This window comes from Penicillium cinerascens (genome assembly GCF_028974065.1).
Source record: "Penicillium cinerascens strain IBT 15544 chromosome Unknown contig_16_segment0_segment0, whole genome shotgun sequence".
NCBI lineage: Eukaryota > Fungi > Ascomycota > Eurotiomycetes > Eurotiales > Aspergillaceae > Penicillium > Penicillium cinerascens.
The window spans coordinates 2,139,090-2,153,434 of record NW_026695286.1 but is presented as its reverse complement, the minus strand read 5'-3'; the positions used below and the strand labels follow the sequence as shown (position 1 = coordinate 2,153,434).

At 48.0% G+C, this 14,345-nt stretch overlaps 7 protein-coding genes across 7 annotated transcripts; 4 read left to right on the top strand and 3 right to left on the bottom strand.

Moving 5' to 3' along the window:
- Positions 1-1,561: 1,561 nt before the first annotated feature.
- On the top strand, positions 1,562-2,809 carry N7498_000787 (uncharacterized protein; the record flags this gene model as incomplete). The annotated part of the gene is made up of 6 exons (XM_058447850.1): positions 1,562-1,741; positions 1,795-1,831; positions 1,882-1,949; positions 2,003-2,376; positions 2,425-2,495; positions 2,547-2,809. The coding sequence occupies 6 exons, from the start codon at positions 1,562-1,564 to the stop codon at positions 2,807-2,809; spliced, it is 993 nt and encodes a 330-aa protein (XP_058313261.1).
- N7498_000786 (M1 family metallopeptidase) lies at positions 2,806-5,500 on the bottom strand (the record flags this gene model as incomplete). The annotated part of the gene is made up of 5 exons (XM_058447849.1): positions 2,806-3,433; positions 3,683-4,439; positions 4,495-4,930; positions 4,968-5,343; positions 5,388-5,500. The coding sequence occupies 5 exons, from the start codon at positions 5,498-5,500 to the stop codon at positions 2,806-2,808; spliced, it is 2,310 nt and encodes a 769-aa protein (XP_058313260.1).
- A 3,128-nt stretch (positions 5,501-8,628) lies between these two features.
- Positions 8,629-9,368, top strand: N7498_000785 (MscL family protein; the record flags this gene model as incomplete). Its single annotated transcript, XM_058447848.1, has 4 exons — positions 8,629-8,765; positions 8,822-9,022; positions 9,083-9,227; positions 9,276-9,368. 4 exons carry the CDS (start codon positions 8,629-8,631, stop codon positions 9,366-9,368), a joined length of 576 nt encoding a protein of 191 aa, XP_058313259.1.
- A 67-nt stretch (positions 9,369-9,435) lies between these two features.
- On the bottom strand, positions 9,436-10,735 carry N7498_000784 (alpha-hydroxy acid oxidase; the record flags this gene model as incomplete). The annotated part of the gene is given in 3 exon segments (XM_058447847.1): positions 9,436-10,142; positions 10,203-10,528; positions 10,539-10,735. The coding sequence occupies 3 exon segments, from the start codon at positions 10,733-10,735 to the stop codon at positions 9,436-9,438; spliced, it is 1,230 nt and encodes a 409-aa protein (XP_058313258.1).
- Positions 10,736-11,148: 413 nt separating this feature from the next.
- Positions 11,149-11,625, top strand: N7498_000783 (Dabb family protein; the record flags this gene model as incomplete). Its single annotated transcript, XM_058447846.1, has 3 exons — positions 11,149-11,214; positions 11,271-11,381; positions 11,470-11,625. The coding sequence occupies 3 exons, from the start codon at positions 11,149-11,151 to the stop codon at positions 11,623-11,625; spliced, it is 333 nt and encodes a 110-aa protein (XP_058313257.1).
- Positions 11,626-11,992: 367 nt separating this feature from the next.
- Positions 11,993-12,578, top strand: N7498_000782 (uncharacterized protein; the record flags this gene model as incomplete). The annotated part of the gene is made up of 2 exons (XM_058447845.1): positions 11,993-12,251; positions 12,310-12,578. The coding sequence occupies 2 exons, from the start codon at positions 11,993-11,995 to the stop codon at positions 12,576-12,578; spliced, it is 528 nt and encodes a 175-aa protein (XP_058313256.1).
- A 457-nt stretch (positions 12,579-13,035) lies between these two features.
- N7498_000781 (uncharacterized protein) lies at positions 13,036-13,861 on the bottom strand (the record flags this gene model as incomplete). Its single annotated transcript, XM_058447844.1, has 3 exons — positions 13,036-13,532; positions 13,582-13,677; positions 13,732-13,861. The coding sequence occupies 3 exons, from the start codon at positions 13,859-13,861 to the stop codon at positions 13,036-13,038; spliced, it is 723 nt and encodes a 240-aa protein (XP_058313255.1).
- Positions 13,862-14,345: the final 484 nt, after the last annotated feature.

The following is a 14,345-nucleotide window of genomic DNA, read 5'->3' as shown; positions in this document are numbered from 1 at the left end:
GAGCACGCTCGAATGGCTGCTCAGGTGCAATACAAACATCTTTGGGACACTCATACTGATTGTGACTAGGCCCAAGCCGTGGCGTGTTTAAACTGACTAAGGCTCACGAAATAGGGTGACTGTCTTGGTCGTGGGGGGCTGAGATATTTTCTAGCTCCGCTGTGGCTTTCGATGACAGGCCAAAATCTTCATGAAGGGTGAATCAACCGCTAATGGCAGCCTCACATATCAGAAATCCATAGCTTAAAAAGGTACATCTCGAACTTCAACCCCCTCGGTTCTAGGTAATTCTGTGTGTCCTTGACAACTATGCATACAGATCGCGTGGCCAAGTACGATACCTGCATATTCCATGCACGAATATCCCGATCGGTTGCAGGCGACAATTCTGATAGTTCTAATGTGGCGACATGACAAGGTTAGCAGTCCAAATCTCGAAAATGCTAAACCGCGTTCCGGGTTGTTGGGAGTATGAAGCGTACCACTGCACCTGGATGATTGGCACTCAACTTGAAACTTATGATGTCAAATAGCCTTGTAGAATTGCCTGGTTCAGATTGAAATTTTAAATTCAATAGCCATATCGTGAAAAAAGATACTGCGAGGGTCCTGGTTCTCAACTTCCACAGTAAAGGGAGACCTGTATATTAGAGGCCTGAGAGATTCTCGTTCTCGTTCTCGTAATTTCCTAAAAAGTGGGAACTTCCATGAGAAACTCCAGCATCACATTCACTACATTACGGCGCAATATTAAATAGAAAATGGGTCCGTTGACGCGTGGCCACTTCCAGGATGGAGTCGCTAGCAGTGATCCAAATCCACCCTCGCCGTGGGAGCTGCTTCGACAGTTATCCGACTGAACTCTTTAATGTATCAGGAAGAAGTAGCTCGCGCTGCGCCTATGCGATCGCACGATCGCATGATCGGGCGAACCGGGGTGGCGGGTTCTTCACGATCAAACCTGCCACGGCTGTGTTCCGAGCGACAGGTCGATCTTTGCGCGAGGATTCGGACACACTACCGATATCCACCACCCCCACAAGTTGCTATTGGGCATTAGCCACTATGTATGAGGTCATGTAGGAAGCTCGATAGTCACGGCAAGTGATGTGTCTCGTTCAATCTGCCTGAACAACGCCTGTGGGTCCCGGGATCTTTCCCCCAGAACTTCGGGACTTGGTTCAGGGCTCGTTTACGCCGCCGTACCGGGTCGGGTGGGGGACCTTTTGTCCCATCAGCGCCCGGGCTCGAGCCAAGCTACAGATCTCTGGCTCTGATCTCGCATTGCATGTAAGGGTGCATTACGTCTATACTCCATCCAAGGTGGCACTCCGATCGAATGATGTACTCGAAGAATCACGTCACTGGTCGTCAAGGCAGATAAATGTGAGCCATGTTCACCCTGTGCGAAAATACTTTTTTGATGGCATCAAGTTCTTCGAATATATTGAGGTCTTCTATTCCGTGAGACTCTTCGAAAATTTACATTCATCAATATTCGAGGAGCTCTGAGACACAATCGTGCGTAGCGTTGCATTGCCAATACTGCACTTGTATCAACATGTCGATCATCTCACAGAGCAAGACCGGCTATGACCATGACAACTTGCGCCATGTGGTCATCACTTCAACCTGCTTTGCTTTCATTTTGTCTACGACCGCAGTAGGCTTCCGAATTATCTCCAGAAAGATCAATGGAAACGGTCTCTACCTGGATGACTTGCTCATCATCTCGGCGCTGGTAGGGTTTTGTATCTTCTCGGATGATATGGATTCATGCTAATAGTAATAAAGATTTTCGAGTATGGGATTACAATAGCTGGAATTGTTTGTACGTATGCCGAACGAACAATGGATGGACAGCAACCTAATATCGAACAGTGCTCTACAATGGACTTGGAACCCACATCGCCTACGTGAAGCCCGAGCAGCTCGTCGTATACCTGAAGGTACAAGCTCTTCAATCACATCTCCAGTGGAAAATTGACTGACACTTTGATAGACACTGTTCACCGGATCCATCCTCTACACTTGCTGCATCGCCTCGGTCAAATTGTCCATTCTCATGCTCTACCGCCGGATCTTCCCTACGAAGCAGATGAAGATCGGTGTCAACATCGTGTCCATGATTGTTATTCTGTGGGCCGCTTGTGGCATTCTCACTGGCTGCTTTACCTGCATTCCCACGGAGAAGCTGTGGTATCCCGAATTGCCCGGTGGATGCATGGATCTCTCCAAGTTCTACTACGGACTTCAGGTTCCCAACATCGCGACTGACGCTATCATTCTGTTCATGCCCATGCATGTCGTCTGGGGTCTGCCAATTTCTCGTACCCAGAAATTTGGTCTTTCGGCCATCTTCATTCTGGGTTTCCTGTTTGTCACGCGCCCTTTATTTGTTCGACATGAACTGACAAAACATAGAACTTTGGTCTTCGATATCGTCCGCCTGGTCGCTCTCATCGACTTGTCCACCGCTGGCAACGACATTACCTGTATGATCACAGTTTCCGAAAACCTTATAACAAGATTCTAACATTTTGCAGACAACCAAGTCAACTCGAGTGTGTGGACCTGCATTGAGCCAGCCGTGGGTATCGTCGCGGCCTGTCTATCGAACATGCGTCCTCTGTTCAAAATCGTGCATACCAAGCTGTGGTCGCGCATCGGCTCTACCGCGGGCAGTAGCCAGCAGGAGATCATCAGTGCAAACGGCGAAAAGGGATGGACTCGCAACACTCCAAGCCTCACCAACACCATCAACGACACAACGCACTCCGAGTCCCCTGCTCGCTCTCCTTCCGTCTAAGAGCCATGCGTCTCCAAATAATTGTCGAGCCATTTCTGTACATCTTCTGCGTCCCTCTCTATCCAGCGTATCTTGATTTGGATCTCATCAAGACTGTTCCTCAAAGCATTGTTAAATCCTTTCGTCTTGCTCTTTTCGAAAAACTCCTCAACATTCCGCCGCTGTTCTTCTGTTGTGAGACCCTTCGTACACAAGGAAATGACCGTAGAGAGGATCAGAAGGCCTGAAGACAGCCGCCTCTTAATAATGGACCAGTTTTCAGTGATCCAATGCCATAGTGCTGCAATCCCGTTTGGATGCGTTCCCAAATTGGTCATCGGAGCTTGAATGTCCTGCAGGCGCACCTGATCGCCCAGCAACATTGCTGTCGTGCGTTGGACGAGCGCTGGACTACGCGCGTGACCCAGAGCTGCAAGCGCTGTGATGCGTTCATTGCTGTCCTCCGTGGTGCGATATATGTCTAGCACAGCATTATACTCCTCCGTGGAGCCAAATTTCAGAACAGAGCCAAAGACCGCCGCGCGCAAGTCGGGATGGATTGCAGATCTGTCACCGGCGCGAAACTGCGCAAACATCTCAAATGCCGCTTTTTGAGCCTCTTTATCCCCAATGAGCGCCAACCTGCTAAACAATAAAATATTTAATCTCCGTAAACCGTAGCTCTCGCTCGCGTTTACTGCCCAACGGAGCTTATGCGCCTTAGAATTGATAAGTTGGCGTTCACAAGACTGTAAGGCCTCTTGTGTTTCCGGGATATGTATCCAAGCAGCAGAAATAGCAACCATAGTAGCAATCATTTGTTTCCAGACGATATACTCGGACTACGTATTGAGTGTCTCAAGTAGAGACAAGATCTCAGACGTCCGTTGGTACCCTGTAGCCGTCAAAGCAGCAGCGTCCGCAACGAGACCCACGCGATCTTCAACAGTCAAAAAGCCTTGAACGGCAGCTTCGCCCAGCTTTTTCAGCCTCTCGGGTGAATACGCTGTGCGATAGAAGCCGGTGTGGTTTGCATTGATCTTGAAGAAATCCAAGCTCGCTAAGGTAAATGTACCTTCCCGGGTCGTAAGCATGGCATCCATGTTAACTCCAGCTGCGGATCGTAGGCCTAAAGAAAGAGAATATATAGACTCATCTTCACTGGGTAGAAGATCTGCTGTCATCATGAAGCGGGTTTGTCGGATATGAATTGTGTTGTTTATTGCGTCTTCGGTGACAAGAAGCAAGGGAAATCCCACCTCTTTTGTCCAGGTGTGCATCAATCGACCAACATCTTGTCCACTCGTCTCCGTTAGCGCTGACCAAAGGTCGTCGGTTTTTGCATTCTCATATTTGTACTTGCGGATGTATGCTCTTACTCCTTGCAGAAAGACATCCTGACCTAGAGCTCCCGCGATCATTTGAAGCACGCAGGCTCCTTTAGAATAGGAAATGTCGTCAAATATCTGTCCGATTTCATCGTCCCCGTGGATAGGAACTTGAATGGGATGTGAACTACGCATCCCGTCTAGCTGCAGCCCGTGCTGCAGGCTTTCCGCGGTATATATCTGCCAGATGCCCCATTCTGGATAAAAAGCATCGCAAGCAAACCAGGCCATCCAAGTTGCGAACCCCTCATTGAGCCAGAGGTCTAAAAGTTAGCGATATTCACTTAAGATATTCAAATCAAATCTGAAATTTCATACCATTCCAAAACTCCATAGTGACCAAATTTCCGAACCACTGGTGTGCCAGTTCATGCTGCACGAGCTTGACGTTGCGTTGTAGTGTTGACACTGAGGTTTCGGAAATCTCGAACAGGAGGTCTCGCTCACGGTAGAAAACCAGACCCCAGTTTTCCATTGCGCCGATAAAGTCCGGCACTGCGACAATGTCCATTTTGGGCAACGGGAAAGGGGTGCCAAAATGCTCATCGTAGAAAGCGAGCGTTCGCGCCGTCAGCTCCAGCGAAAACTTCCCCAGTCGGTCGATTTCAGTACCTGCAGCAGCAAAAAGACGAATAGGGACGCGATAGATGTCTGTCTGAAGGACGACTAGCTCACCGACCACGACCGCAACGACATAAGTTGACATAGGGGGCGTAGTGTTGAAGGCAGTTTCCTTTTTTCCCTGCTTGAATTGCTTTCTCTGATTTAATGTTCATATTACTCAGGCAGACCAAATGACTCGCGGTAATCAAAGTGATTGCAAAAGTTGCTTTGAGTGCTGGCTCGTCGAAGCAGGGAAACACATGCCGTGCGTCAGTGGGCTCCATTTGGGTGACGGCTAGGTGGTGCGCCTGGCCATCTTTATCCTTGAAAACTGATCGATAGAATCCGGCCATATCGGTGTTGAGAACTCCGGCGAAACTGAACGAAAGCATAACAGTCTCACCGGCTCGTAGAGAATTTTGTAACTGAAGGGTTAAGGTGTCTTTACCTTTTCCCCTAATAAGATTCTTCTCAGGAATCTCAAAGCCGGAGATACGCGCATTGTGGATCACCAAGTTGCCAGCGTGAAGAGTGACCGAGTTTGTGATTTTAAGCACATGAATCCTGAGACCGTTAGATCAGATATTTTGCCCTCTTGAGAGCCATACCCGATTTCCACACCCCCACGGAAGTTGAACCTTTCCAGGTCTGGCTCTAGCGTGAGGTTGTAATGAAACGGCCGGACATCCGCAGGCAAACGGCCAGGTTTTGAGTTGGCCATGGGACAATTCTTGGTAGTCTGTACGGAATGTTTGTGCGTAGTGAAAAATATAAAGAGGATTTAGAGTCGTTTTGATCTACAGCGAGTAAATTAACCATATCAAAATTGGAGTATCATATAATGGAAATTTTGGGGTCATGACGCGTCAAACTGTGGCACTGGCTATTTAAGTAGTCCAAGGAAATTCTATGGACATCAATCATTCTAAAAAAAGCCCACGCTTAGATGCTTCTGACTTAAGTGGCTGTTTAAGGCGCTGAAATGAAGTGCTGGGAATCCTTGTCCCTGTTACATTGGATTGAGATTATTGGGGATCTTTACCTAAAGTGATTGCGTTATTTCGTAATGCATTCATAATCACATATCGGATTATAGATCGTACAAACATCCGCCGCAATGACCTACATAAAACTTGAAACTTTTTCCCCCTAGTTTTTCTCGTAACTCTCAGCTACTAGGTCGCTACCTGTCGTTTGGCGTCCAGGTTGATTCTGATTGATAGATTTTGAAAGCGACGACATTGACATTGTGTAGACGGTGCTACTTTCGAAGTGTTTTCCTCCCCATGCGGGGGATATAGTACATGACCACACTTGTGTCGGCAAAAACTAAATAAGTAGTCCGGTACTGCTCCGGCTGGTTAGAGCTAATCTAAATTAATGTTTATCTGAGCTAAGACTGTGATGGCAAAGCCTTGAGCCCCTACATGGTTCAGCGAAAAGGTGGATATTATGGAAAGTCAGACTGTCGCGTCCAGTCGACACCGTCGGCGGACCGACGGTCAGCCGATCTCCCGGAATGGCGTACTTTACAGTACCTTGCATAATCGGAGTGCCCGACGACTAAAAGTCAAAGCTAAGGAGGTCAAAGCTAAAAATGCAGATAGGCAGCAGCTATCTTGCAGCCAATAACACCTTGTTGTCAGTGAGGCTCTTACGGCTGTAGGGCGCCAGGAAGGGCTCGGCATCATATGCATGTCTAGACGCATTCGCCTCCTCCCAAGTAGGAATGAAATCATCCACACGAAGGCCAGACTGCTATTGTCAGAATCTTTAGGAAAGTGGTTTACTATAGTGTCTCTAAATTCAAGGAAGACTGAAATTCTTTTGTCAATCCACCGACATGGCGCCTTATACAGTCATGAGACCCGGCATTACTTTGCCACCCGAGTCATCCTTTCAGATAGCTCTTGGAATATGGAATTTTGTCACACAACAAATTCGCAAGCTCCAAGATACAGGGGTGGATAACACTGGACAAAGTGACTCTGCCTCAACCTTTCACCCAACAGTCCCCCCATCTGATGGAACCCCCACCAACCAGCTCATATGCTTTTCAACTAGCTCTGAGACCATTTGTGACAAAGTGGACACCGAGTTGTGGAGAAAAGCCCCTCCAGTCCTAGTCTTTTCAAATACATGAAAACGATCGTATACGAATCCACTATCTTTTACACGTAGAGATAAATTGTTGTCACCTTTTTTGTTCTCACTGAATATCTTGGTACGGACAATTCAAGAGCACACCAGTGGATACTGAGCTAAGGTAGGCATTACCAATCATGTTCACTGGGCTCTAATGACCTAGTAAGACTGTATCTTAAAGCCAGCCAAACTACAGGCCACGGATCCACCTATAGTATAGACGCTCTTAGCGTAGCTTACTCAGGGTTAAATCCTCAATCCGAAATTTCCTCCACTTTCAAACGTGAAGCTTTCCGCTCTACCTGAACCCACCGACAAGTATCCTGTAGCTAATCTAGAACCTCCCAAGCCGACTAAGTGGTCACTAAATTGGCCACTGTAGAGATCAACTTCCTATGGATTCACATCGAGATCTGCGCCTCCTTCAATATCAGTTGCGTTGAGTGGCGCAGACCAAACTGATTTGGCTAGTAGCGGGCTCGAAATAATAACTCCGGACAACATCATTCTGAACTAGTTGGCGAAGAAGAGGTCTCAAAGTATTGAAGCCTTCCAAGCTCAAAGGCGCTATAACAAGCGTTTCGTTCTCTCTAGGCTATTGGCTTGTTAGTTCCTCTGCGGCGAAGGCAACTTATGGGGGTTTCATACCTCGAGAAGCCGGCCTTGTGGTATAGTCTCTGAAGTTTCTGCTGACATGCTTACAATCACAGCAATATAAGCACTTTAAATATTATTGAGATGTTGTCATGCTAAGTTCATAGAGAGTCGCACTCTGGGATATGATGACACTAGCTAGTGTGGTGCATGTGACGTCAGCCGCGTCATTTTGTTGACCGATAAAGCATAAGCCCGTCCATAAGCATAATCCCGTCCATAAGCATAATCCCGTCCATAAGCGTGAGCCCGTCCATGAGGTATCTTCTAGTGAGGAGATCAAAAGTGGGGTTTGATCAGTTGACTGGCTTGTAAGATCATTAGGCTCGACTCATATGTGTATCCTCCCCTAGTATGTATATGTTCTATCCTAGGAGTAGTGCGCACAGAAGGACTATATAGGGATCTTATTAGGCCAATTAAATCGAAGAAAGCTCCTAGGATCAATATAGCTAGAAGCTCTTGAGTGTACATACTTTGTCCAGTTTGCGCCCGACTTAGCATCAGCGCTAGATAATCACGATCGACGGTTATTTTGATGATGTCTGTCTTTTGTTGATAGAGCAACTATATAAGCTAGCGTGTTGGATTTTATTGAGTTGGGAATCACTCGGTCTGCTCTTAAGCTAGGCATACATAGTGAACGAATCAGGACACCTAGGGTAGGCTCAGTGAGTGGTGAGGAACTCAGGCTGCTCAGGGGCGTGCTCAATTTTACTCGGTCAGGAGAAAGCGGCGAGGGGGGGAGCACTAAAACGGGAAAGAGAAAGCCCACAGTTGCCAGACATTATCGGAGCAGATGCAGATAAGAGCATCGACGATCATGTCGACGCCATCCCGTTGACCCAATCAAAAGACGTATTGGGAAGAATCAGGCAGGCCCCTCATGCCAGCGTGATCAGAGCCCCCGCCTTCCTGCCACATGATAGATAGACATGCGCAATGACGCGGGAAGCCCTGAGAACGGTCATTGCGGGGATTTAAGGATTCAACAAGGGGTATTTAGAACTTTTCACCGGCCTCGTCGAGGGTTACACAAAGCGTTTCGCCATGCGTGGACTCGATGATAGCACCGAGGTTCTCAAACGTGTTGGCCAGACTGCTGGAGAGCAGGTGAAACATGGCTGGGCCGCCTTTGTTAATTTCGCGGCTCGGGACAACGTTCTCGAGGTTGCGCTTGGTTTGATGTTAGATGTTCCTCTCGCCTGCGACGGGATGTGAAAACTAACAGCATGCGCTTCAGTATTGCTAATGCGTTCACCAAAGTCGTTACCTCGTTCGTCTCGGATGTGGCTCTGCCGGTCGTCTCGCTGCTGCCATTTTTGAACCGCAATATGGACCAGAAATTCGCTATTCTCTCAAGTGGTCCTAACTATGTGAAGGGTGAAGGGTACAATACCATCAAGCAGGCCAGAGATGACGGCGCACTCGTTCTGGCATACGGGTTTGTTAATTTATTCTTTTCTGACTGTCGAGATGTATAACTTTCTAATGCGACTCTCAGTATGTTCGTCGAGAACTTTCTCAACTTCCTTGGTGTCAGCCTCACATTGTTTGCGGTCGCGCATATGTACATGTTTGTTTCTCACAACAAGATCATCAAGCCGACTGTTAGATGCAAATACTGCAGGAAATTTATTAGCGCTGAGGTAAGATGCTTCCAATCTTGAATCCCGGAGGTTATTAATCAGTAGTAGGCGAGGCGCTGTAACAATTGCTCGAGTTGGCAGGATGGACGGGAAGATTTGCCTGGAGAAGAGGATGACGAGGGAATAGAGGGAGATATTTGATTGATTCTAGACTTTGCCCTTTACATGAAGCATGTTAAACCGAGTACAACTGAGATTATTTCAATCTTCAAATTTTACTCAATCGTCCACCTTCAGTATACCGAAGAAAAGCAGAGCAAATATCTCCCACTTTTGCGGTACCGGCCAGCGCCATGGTACGACTGAGCTCCCGTTCGAGGATATTCATTACAGCTTCCACACCTTCTCTGCCATTGAAGGCGAGACCCCACAGAGCCGGTCGTCCAACCAACACGAAATCTGCCCCGAGTGCTAATGCTTTGAAGACGTCGCTTCCACGGCGTATTCCTCCGTCAAGAATTATTGGGATTTTGCCCTTTGCGACGTCGACTATTCCCGGGAGTGCTTGAATGGTGGAAGGGACACCATCAAGTTGACGGCCACCGTGATTTGACACTATGATAGCATCGGTACCACATTCCACAGCGAGCTGCGCGTCTTCAGGCGCCATAATACCTTTTAAAATGATTTTCATGTCTGTCGTCTGTCGCAAAAACTTGATGGTTGAGCTCCACGTCAGGGAAGCACTGTTTGCTGTGCTCCCGGCCGCTTGCATGAGGTCATTTGCTTGTTTGGCGGTGCGTGCATCCATGATCTCCCGATTAAATGATGGCTTGCGTGATCCCTTAGCACCATTCTTCTGAATATTGGCCAGGTGAAGGCCTTCAGGAAGGATTAATGGGGTCTGGCGCTCATTAATGCGGTTACCGAGGACCGGCGTGTCCACTGTTAGAACCAGGGCTTCATATCCCGCCTCTATTGATTTAAAAATCAGCCTCCCTGCTTCGCTATGTATAGGCCCACAATGTCACTTACCTTCCGCCCTCTTGATCAATGGCACACTGAGGTCGAGGTCGGACGCAAGATATATTTGGAACCAGAAAGGTGCGGCAGTCTCCTTTCCAATCTGGTGCCGGGCAGACATTACGTCCTCTAGGGATGTTGTCGAATTTGAAGACAGAGTTAGATTGATCCCCATAGAAGCTGCCGCACGTGCAACATCTAGTTCACCCTCTGGACTTGCCAATCGTTGCATAGCACTAGGTGCTACGCCGACTGGGAAGGGAAATCGATAGCCGAACAGCTCTGTGGAAGTGTCGACCTGAGATACATCTCGAAGGACACGAGGAAGGACCAAAATACTGGAAGCACATAAGCGGCCGAATCTTTGAAACGATGGAGATAGAAAAACCCCACCGATCGAAATCTGCCTGGTTTCTTTCCAGTGTAGTTTGATCATCTGCGCCACAGGAGTAATAGTTGTAGACATTGTCCGAAAGCTTTTGTCGGGCAATGGCTTCTATCTGGCTAATAGTGATGGGGTCACTTGTCAGAATATCGCCCGCCATGGTCTGGGCTGAGACTCTCTTCCAATTTTTGAAATATACTGTCCCCAGGATTACAGAGAGGTTAAAGGAAGAGTTTTGGACATTGAAGTGATTTATTAGCTCGGGGGCGGATATTAATCCGCTTTTTCACAACCCTCGGCATTATACGGCGATTCATACTTTCCTGTTTGAGAAAAAAGTGGCCCCTATGTCCGAGCCACAAGACATGTATTTTATCTAACTTGATTTCTCTTGTCGAAATAAGGTAACTAAAGTCAACGTCAATGGTCACGTGGGCTTCCATTTTCCGAAGCTTCCGACCCCGCCCCTCCCAACCTTGGAGTATCTTGTTGATGAGTCCTTCTTTGAATATAGATTCTGTTGCTTCTCATTTCTGTATTGGGCTTCCTTGATCTATCGGAGACTACGAAATCATGTCGATCACTCACATTGTTCTCTTCCAGTTTAAAGCTGGCACTGAGCCTGAAGTTGTCAAAGACGTATGACAATTGAACCGATGTACACGCCCTAGAAGCTAACAATTATTTACTGGAAGACGTGTGATCGTATGCTCGCCTTGAGAGACAACTGTTTGCACCCGACCTCCCAGAAACCATACATCAAGACATCGTCCGGCGGTGCAGACAACTCACCTGAAGGTATTCAGGTAGGTAACATCGCTTATCCGTGCGAGGCTGTTGAAAACTTTTATTCTTCATGGGGGACTGACTGGTACAAAAATTCTCTATTCTCAGAACGGCATTACTCATGCTTTTGTCGTGGAGTTCGCGAGCGCGGAAGACCGGGATTACTACGTCCATAAGGATCCGGTTCACCAGGCATTTGTTCGGAGTTTGGATGGAGTGATTGAAAAGGCACAAGCCGTTGACTATACACCTGGGGTTTATTAGCTATGCCCTGTCAACATTTGACTTTGTGGCACGGCGGAAAAGCTGGGCATTTGGCTCTTGGCACGCGGGGCTTGTGTCTCATCGACTCGACATCGCCCCAGAAAATGCATTGCCGTGACGTAACTAGACTAGAATGATGCGGAGAATTGACGATTGCTGCCTTGAATGATGATCAACGGAAATCGGACTGTAAGACAAAGCCGACCAACGCAGGTGTATCAATTAGCGGAGAGCCCCGAGGGTAACTACCTGGGTAGTTATAAGTAATGCCCAGGACATCCTGATATCCTGTTTTTACCAAGCTCGCTATCTGTTCAAACTATCAAGGGAAGGCACATCGACAACTTAAAAATATTTGCATATCAGAATGCGCTCAGCACTTCTCATTTCCACTCTTGCTCTCGCATCGTACGTCGTGGCGGGTGATGTTGACGCCAACGATGTACCGTCGCAGTGCAAGGATGTGTGCGCCCCAGTTGTCAGCTTGACTGCCTCCTGCGACAAGAAGACCAATGATGACGATACTGCCGAGCTGAACTGCATCTGCAAGGACCCCCGGGCCCCCAAGAGTCTACCGCTTTGTGATGCTTGCCTTACTCAGTATGGTAAGGATGGACGGGACAATGGTTTGTTTATCACCGTGCTCGCCCAGGTAATAGGATCTGGCTCACTGAATCCGAGTAGATGCCAATGACCTCGTTCAATCGTGCTCGTTCACCACAACCACATATACATCTACTGCCTCACCTTCGGGAACATCTGGTTCTTCTGCCAACACTACCCACGGGTTTGAGGATATGACAACCACGGCTGGGAGTGGAACATCCTCCACGGGAAGTACTAGGACCTCAACTTCCACTCCAACCTCAAATGCAGCTTCCAAGCCTATGAGCCCAGGCAATAGCATTTTTGAAACCGCTTTTGTTGGCTTGATTGTGGTTCTGGGAGTGTAGGATTTGTTCAGAGGCTCTTTTCTGTTCCTCGATGGATACTTGTACTTTAGTATTATCATCTCTCCCAATATCATCTCTCTGATTTTGAATAAATTTCTTTCGTTTCTCGACAGGTTAGGAGCTTCTCTGCCTGCCGCTGTTGACTCCTCGCCGTCTCACAATATCGACTCAATTGTAATCAATCTCGCCCCTATTTCTTCCTACCTGTAGCCTCCTCCATCTGGGCTTAGAAGTGGGCAATTTTGCAGGCATTGAAACCAACACAGTGAAATTACACCTAGGCAAATTCAAATACAGAAGTGCTACTCGTCGCGTCGACTGTGATAAAACATAGTTATCGCGATCAAAAAGGTAATAATTCAAACGTTCCATTGTATTCAAAATTTGGGAATTTATCAAACTCATCGCTCAAAGGTATCCTGCCAATTTCTCATTTCTCATGTCAAAATCAAAACTATTAAAAGGCCCCGCGCTGGGTACCGGTGGTGGGATTGCCAAGATTAGAGTCCACACGAGGATCAAGCTTGTTCGCAAGGTTTGAGCTGTGCGGTCCCACGGTAGCGCCAGTAGTAGCTCCCGTAGTAGCTCCCGTAGTAGCTCCCGTAGTAGCTCCAGTAGCAGTTCCAACGGTAGGGTTGTTGTAGCTGCTACCAGCCAGGCCTTGCTGACGAGCTCGGTTATCCATGTCGGAATCGACACGAGGATCAAGCTTGTTCGCTAGGTTTGAGCTGTGCGGGCCCACGGTAGCTCCGGTAGCTCCGGTAGCTCCTCCAGTAGTGGTTCCAACACGAGGCTCAACGTGACTGGTAGTGGTAATCGTCTGGGGAACTGCAGATCCGTAGCCAACGTGGCTGGTAGTGGTGGTCGTCTGAGGGACTGTAGTTCCAAGGCCAGCGTCCCTGGGGGGGACGGCGTGCTGTTGGCCAGTGGTAAGATGATCGTGTGCGCGATTGTCTTGAAGAAGTTAGGTACTATCATATCTATTGATGAAGAGAAGACGTACCTCTGTCACTGTCCACTCGCGGGTCGGCCTTGTTGGCGATGGCAGAGCTGTGTGGGCCGGCGGCACCTCCCATGGCCTCGTGGCGAACACGGTTGTCTGTTGATTTAGATGATCAGTATTATGTATGTCTTGCAAAATAGCAACACATACCTTGGTCGCTATCGACCCTGGGGTCCAGCTTGTTGAGAATGTTGGAGTCGTGGGGTCCATGGTTCGTGGAGCGGGCCGACTCTTGGGGGTGGCCCATCAGGGCTTCTTCAGCCTTTTTCATAAGACCCATGTTGATAAGAGGTACTTGAAGCTTCAATATAGGTTGATTTGCAGGATATTGGAGTGTAGATGATGGGAAATGATGGGAAATAATGGGTGGTATCTCAGAGGTTTTTATAACCTCCTAGGGCGAGTCAAACCCATTTAGAGTCAAAATAACGGCACACGCATGACGTCGACTTCTGCAGAAACGACGTAGTCGTTATGCAGTAAAAGACCACTGAGCTATCAGTTGTGGTATGTTTGTTGATCTTAGTACCTGAACGTCGGCCAAATTGCGTCAGGGTACTTTTGCCACCCCAGAGTTGTACCACGGCACAAAACAGGTCCACATCCATGCATCCCTGTCTTCCATACGAAGCCACCCACGCCAGGCAGAAGCCACTCTTAAATTATACTTTATTGGAATGCTGTCAATATTTCATCATTATTCCAATTAAGATGTTCACTGTCAGACGATTTCCTTGCCTTTGACGGCAAAGCTACCCCAGCCA